This window comes from Carassius gibelio, chromosome B21 (genome assembly GCF_023724105.1).
Source record: "Carassius gibelio isolate Cgi1373 ecotype wild population from Czech Republic chromosome B21, carGib1.2-hapl.c, whole genome shotgun sequence".
NCBI lineage: Eukaryota > Metazoa > Chordata > Actinopteri > Cypriniformes > Cyprinidae > Carassius > Carassius gibelio.
This window is the reverse complement of record NC_068416.1, coordinates 5,309,652-5,316,381: the sequence shown is the minus strand read 5'-3', so window position 1 is coordinate 5,316,381 and position 6,730 is coordinate 5,309,652. Positions and strand designations below refer to the sequence as shown.

The following is a 6,730-nucleotide window of genomic DNA, read 5'->3' as shown; positions in this document are numbered from 1 at the left end:
AGTGGTGAATTAATAATAAACAAACACATGCATGCATAGATTAATAGATATTGTGCCACCCTAAATATAGTGTCAAGTGTTTTTTTATTCTTCCTTTAGTTTGCCCAGAGATGTCACAGTGGAGACAGTCGAGGAGCTGTCCATGGTGCTAGAATACAATCCCCTCCACTAGATGCTTACTAGATGTGTACATGGTGCTGAAACTGAGTTTCTTCTTATAAATAGCTGTTGTCATTAAAATTATGTCACTCTAGCTCAGTTTAGACTCATATGTGATATCTGTAAACCGTACGCAGCGATTGGCCGCCGATGTCACGTGGAATTACCATGCTCTTCTCTTTCCTCATGCTGTGAGGAATGACAGCTTCCTGTGCTCACACCATTACAGTCTCTCTCTCTCTCTCTCTCTCTCTCTCTCTCTCTCTCTCTCTCTCTCTCTCTATATATATATATATATATATATATATATATATATATATATATATATATATATAATCTCCACATCCATTTACAAGAAGCTAGAAAGAAAATGAAATGCAATAAAAACTAATAATTAAAAAAAAAAAAAAAAAATGCATCAACATATGAGCAAAACATTCAAGGTACAAATGCAGAGAGCCAGCCTCTTAGTCAGAGAACAGCGTATTTTAATTCTAACATTAATAAATGCCCCAATACGTTAACAAAATAGCCTACATGAAACAGTATCTCATCAATTCTGATTGAATAAGTCGCGTTCGACGACACTAAAATACCGCGATAAAACACGCACATTCTAGTCGCTCGGGTTGTTTGTTCCCTTTTAATAAATATCATTGTGTTTAAAATTAATAATAATAAAACTATTACCAGCAAAAATAAATAATAATAAATAAGACTCCTTGATATGCATGAGTTGATGCTTTGTGTAAGACGTTGTTTGCGTGTTAGTTATAATAGTATCTGTATATAATGGAGAGCTTGTGATAATAGAAGCATGTGAGCTTGGGTTGCATCTCTACCACGCATGTGTTGTATTGCTGCAGCGACGTGCATCAGATCCGCTTTCACACTCTTCATCTGCATTCAAACATTTAGCAGTTGTTCCAGAGCCGGTCTTGCTTTTTTTTTCAGATAGCTGCCAGTAATATTTCAGTAGAGAAGGAGCTCGCGAAAGGCAACGCGATCTGCTATGTGTCACAGCGAAGAAAGGCAGTAAATAAAGGGGACGCGTCCGTCTGCGTGAAGAGAGAGAGAGAGAGAGAGAGAGCAAGATGGTGATCATGGCTTCTTCTTCTCATCGTTCCTCTATATGCTTGAATGCGATGATGATCCCCGCGATCTCGCTCAAGCTCTGTCTGTGGGCTCTTCTTATCGCCCATCTTCCTCTGAGGTAAGAATATCAGACGAATTTATCATGTTAACGTGCTGAACCTTATGTGTGTGCGGTGATTGGTGCTGCTCTATTTCACATGCATTCCTCTAATCTGTCCTCCTTGGAGTCTAGGAGTGCATGCATGTTTTCAGATCGCCTATTGTGACATTATGAAGATGAAATTTGATTAATATCTGTCGATATTTTTTTTTTTTTTTTTTTTTTTTTTTTTTACGTTGCTGGTGGCGAACCCCTTTATAAATAAGCTCCAGAAAATCACTAAATGAGGCAGAGATGTGTTAATCTATCGAGTAGTCCGTGTGATAATAATTATAATAATAGTAATAATTATATAACTAATACTAGTCATTCAGTGACCGTGTTCGGTCGGGAGGTGTGTCTTGATTCAAACAGCCATTAAACCGAATTCAGGACAGAATCAGGATAGATGTGAAAGCATGCTTTTATTTAGTCAAAGGCTAAAGTTCAAAGCTTTGCTGTGTACGTGACGCCATTTCAGTCAAGACGCTTGTTTGAGAAGATTTAAGTCAGGGATTGACTCCTCCTCTCCACCTGCTGATGAAGAATCAGGGATAATTCTGGCCTGTAACTACACAGTCTGAGCGTGGACAAGTCACACAAGCACTAGAAGAAAATAATGATATTAAAGTACTGAAATAAAGGAGGTTTTATGCGTTATGTTTTGTTGAGATGGCTTTACTTTACGTGTGTTTCCTTGAGATCCCATTGCTCTGTGTGCAAAGTAAAACTAATAATCATTTTGAAATGAAGCTATTATTTTGATATGCACACGTACTAATGAATCTTCTGATCACAAAGCACTGCTGGTGCTTGTTTTTAGTTTTGGGGGTATTTTGACCAAGGTGGGATTCTAAGCATACACATTTAAATGAAAACTTTGTGCATTTTGTCACCTTTAGCTTTTAGTTGCATCAGTCACATGGGCTTTCTACGTCCGAGGAGATTACTGGCAAAGGCATCTATTGTAATTATAGTAAAAGCCTGCTTTTGTTCCAGTACTTTGTAATATAATACTTGCTTTCCATTGTCAGGATAATGCTATCAATGTCATAAAATGTTTTTATCGTACAGTACTTCCCAGCCAGTTTCACACAGGGCATCCGTCCAGAAAGGCACCTGTATTTGAGATAGGCTAGCGATAATTGATTGGGAAAGGACAGCTAGACCTTGTGTGCAGTTATTGAGGGGTTCAGACTGTCAATACAGGAGCTGTGCAAACCTAGGAGCATAAATTGTATTTAACCGTGCAGAAATCATTGATTGATTAACAGTGACTTGCTGAAGGAATTGCATTGACAGAGCTGCTAATACTGACACTCAGGGTTATTGCTCTAATCTTCTCAAGATTATAGGTGTTCTACTATTTTGCACCTAAATTACTTTGTTGATTAGGCTGTTTGAAAGATATAAGAGTATATTTCTCTGACCAATAAGGAATAGCAGGTAGGTGTCAGATTCACAGGGATCAAAAGCTCATCAGATGGCTGTCGATGTGGCACGTGTCGGCGGCACCCAAAGACTACATGGCATTTTCATCTGGAGTCGCACCACAGGGACTAATATACACCGACTAGTGTTGAGATGAAAGCTTGCTGCTACCTTTGATATCTCTCATGCTGGTTTAAGAGCAAGGCCTGTGGTAACACCTCAACCTTATCACGGAAGATGTTCTGAACCTAAGCTCACATGTTTGAAAGTTGACTCCCAAATGCATCCGATGTGTCGCAGACGTACGTTATGATATTCAGAAGTGAGTCTCATCTTCCCAAGTGTCCAGAACACAGTAAAAGCACGTTTATTACTGATGCATAAACAGAAATATGTGATATGTCTTTGATTTCCTTGCTTAAAACAAAATGAAAAGGGCAGTATTAAAAGATACTAAGATGTACTAAAAAAAAAAGATTAAAAAAAGTCAATGTTGGTCCAGTTTCATAAATCAGTGGTTCTCGGTGAGTTGCAGCCCAAAATATATAATAATGCATATTGTAGTTAAAAAAGCAAAATAAACAGGCCTGAAGTGAAACCACTCAACAAAAGCTGCAATAATGTTTTTTTTTTTTTTTTTTTTTTTTTTTTTTCAAATAATTATTTTTTAATATTAAAACTGACCCTATTTAAACTCCAAATGGATCTTATGGTAACACATCATTTTAAGGACCAATTCAAACTATTATCTAGCATGCACATCACTAGCAGATTGGCTGTTTATTACTACTTATAAAGCACATATTAATGCCTTATTCTGCATATTTGATCTCTTAATCCTATACCATACATAAACTTAACAACTACCTTGCTAAATATTAAGCAAATAACCAGCAAATTAGGAGTTTATTGAGGAAAAGGTCTAGTTAGAGAATTGGACATCGAATTGGACCGATCTTATTTAGTTAGGATTAAGCTTTAAGACCTGTCAATATCCAGACTGTTTAAAGGTCATCTAATAAGGGAACTGAAGGCCATTACAGGTCAGCTGTTGAATTGTTAATAGCGCCTGGTCTTCAGGACACATCTGATTTCCTCTGTGGGCTACATGCACCAAATGATGTAATTCAGTGGAGGAGCTGCGCCCAATAAACAAAACTGGCATCAGCGTCCCATCATGGGAAATATCATCTCCTTTCCATTATGAGCTATCTTATACTGAGAAGCATCATGAAAGGGTTACGGTGAGCGTGTTCCTGCATCGCTGCATGGGCTGATTGTTGAATCGCAGGTTGGTTATTTCATTATACTCAATAAGGACGAAATGAAACTCTGATGCAATGGCTCTCATGACCACACAGAAGCCATTTGAGCCAAGTTATTTCTTCACACATTGCAAAAATTGAAACATTTTCAGAGCATATCATTGAATACCATTATATTGTACCATTATACTTTGCATGAAGAAAATTAAGGCTTTTTAGGACCTTCTGCATCCTTCAAAAAATATTAAACCAGGTATATGTAGGCGAGCTGATCGGCAAAGACCTTAGTCTGTCTTTAAGAAAGGTTTGGTTAACTCTGCAGAGTTAACATTTTTAGCATGCTAAACCATTGATATTAAATAAAGATCATTTTGAGTTTAAAGGGGTCATATGACGTTGCTAAAAATAACAGTATGTTATATATTTGGTGTAATGCAATGTGTTTATGTGGTTTAGGTTAAAAAAAACACATTATTTTACAAAGTTCATCTTTCTGAAAAGCAAGGTGTGCTCTGATTGGCCAGCTATTCAGTGCATTGTGATTGGCTGAATACCTCAAGCATGTATCGGAAATTGTTATTGTTATTATTGTTCATCTTTCTTTTCCTGCGTCCTCTAATGTACAGATGTGAATTTACATTTCCTTCAGCCTGAGGCTTATTGATTTCACATTTGGTCTGAAAGGGCTTTCACATTTGCCAAAAATATAAATTTCTATATTAAAAAAGAACAAGCAAGACCAGTCAGATGAGAAAAATTCAAAAGTAACACAATTAGTTACTGTTTTAAGAAGTAATGCAATATTGTGGTGCATTACTGTTAAAAGTATCTTTCCCCAACACTGATTCTGAATAAATGATGGTGTGGTAGGCTTCCTCATTAAACATCTTAAGATTTTACTTCTAGTAATTAATTTGTCATTTGACTGTCACTGGTTGTGTTCTTAGGGGGTTGATGAAGACCTACATCTCAAGTACACTGCAGGAATTTTTAATTTAAGACTAATTAAAAATCTTATTTTCCAATCCAGGCATGAGGGTTTATTAATGCTTCAAGCTGTGAACATAGTTCTTCTGACTTTCTTTTCATATTTTTCTAGTTATTATTATTCCGTTTCTTCCCTAAAACCATCTGTACATCAGAAACAGTCACAGAGCTTGGTGAGATTGTTAGAAATCCCGGCTGAATTTCAGGAATTACCCTGATGCTCCTGGGAATAACAGCAATTTCTAAAAGATCAGCTGTAAAACTAATGCTGTCCAGAGGAAAGCACATGATAGGAAATCCTCTTAGGTCTCAGGTTAAAATCTCCATAAATAGTTCAGTATATTGACATGTAGTGTATTTATATATACAGAGAGAGAGAGAGAGAGAGAGAGAGAGAGAGAGAGAGCCGCCATAGAGTAATAATGAGAAGAATAACAAAGTGCAGTAAAAGGTAAAACAGTTATACTTCACACCAGTGTGTTTATAATTAAGACAATGCTTTAAATATAATATGGTATGAAACACTGGTGTGCAATATTGCACAGCCGGAAGCAGATGACACTTGATGCCATGCACATTCAATTTACAGCCATTTTATGTGGAAAATAGAAGATGGATAGCTGTGCTACTGAAAACAATTCAGTATTATTTGTATCTCCTGCAATAATGCAAACTACAGTACTTCTATAATGTTTAATTGTTGTTGTTTGTATCTTTTATGTTGTTATTGTTTTTGCATGACTATTGTATCACTGTGTCATCTACTTGAGTCACTGGTCCTTGCCCTTTGAAAATCACCATTTGAGGCTATATTTATGGCTTTTATTTTTAATATGACAATTTCTGGAACAAGCCTCTGAAATGTACTGTTAATATGTGAAGTATAATATATTGTATTCTAAACTCTTCATGTGTAGTGTTCTCAGTAGAAGAGCAGCTCCAGTGCTCTCCAGCTCTCTGTGATATTAAGTTTCACATTATAGATGCAACAATTAAACTGCTGGGAAAATGTGTGAAATATAATAACTTCATCGATATTAGGCCTGTCACTAATATGCTGTTATCACTATTATTGCAGGCAATTAATAGTTGTTATGATAATTGTTGTGACCAGTGATTAATTGAAAGGCATAAGTTCTCTTGTCATTTCTTTTTAAGGCAGTCCAATTAAACCCACAATCTATTGCTCATTGCTACAAATATACCCCAGAGAATCAAGACTGGTTTTGTTGTCCAGGGTCACATATTACTCAAGATTTCTTGATATACAAAACTTAATTACACTTTATTAGGAGTACCATTTTTGCACAATGCACATTTCTTAATATTAAGCCTAAAAAATTTGTTTTAATGTCACTGTTGAAGACTGTATGATCTTTGAATAATACCAGCCTTTAAATGCAAGATATTTAATTTGTACCTGAAACATACTGTAGCATAATCAAATACACGTCGGTATATCTTTAGTTGGACTTTAGCACTACTTTCTCACCATTAAAGTGCATTAAGCACAAAATTATTTGTTTCAGTTTAGCAGACTTGAAGTATACCAGTACTTTATTCATACTTTATCCAGTACATAAATATGTAAATGTATTTGTATACTTAGCATGAAATAAATGTATTTCAAATACAGATTTTTTTTTTTTTTTTT

General features: G+C 35.8%; 1 protein-coding gene across 4 annotated transcripts in view; it reads left to right on the top strand.

Moving 5' to 3' along the window:
• Positions 1–1,017: 1,017 nt before the first annotated feature.
• Positions 1,018–6,730, top strand: part of LOC127986631 (gamma-aminobutyric acid receptor subunit gamma-2-like) — a 48,924-nt gene continuing 43,211 nt past the window's right edge. For all 4 annotated transcript variants that reach the window (XM_052588947.1, XM_052588946.1, XM_052588945.1 and 1 more), the window contains exon 1: positions 1,018–1,372. In XM_052588947.1, the coding sequence (XP_052444907.1) occupies positions 1,254–1,372 (119 nt within the window). In that variant the 5' untranslated portion in view covers positions 1,018–1,253. The remainder of the gene's footprint in view (positions 1,373–6,730) is intronic.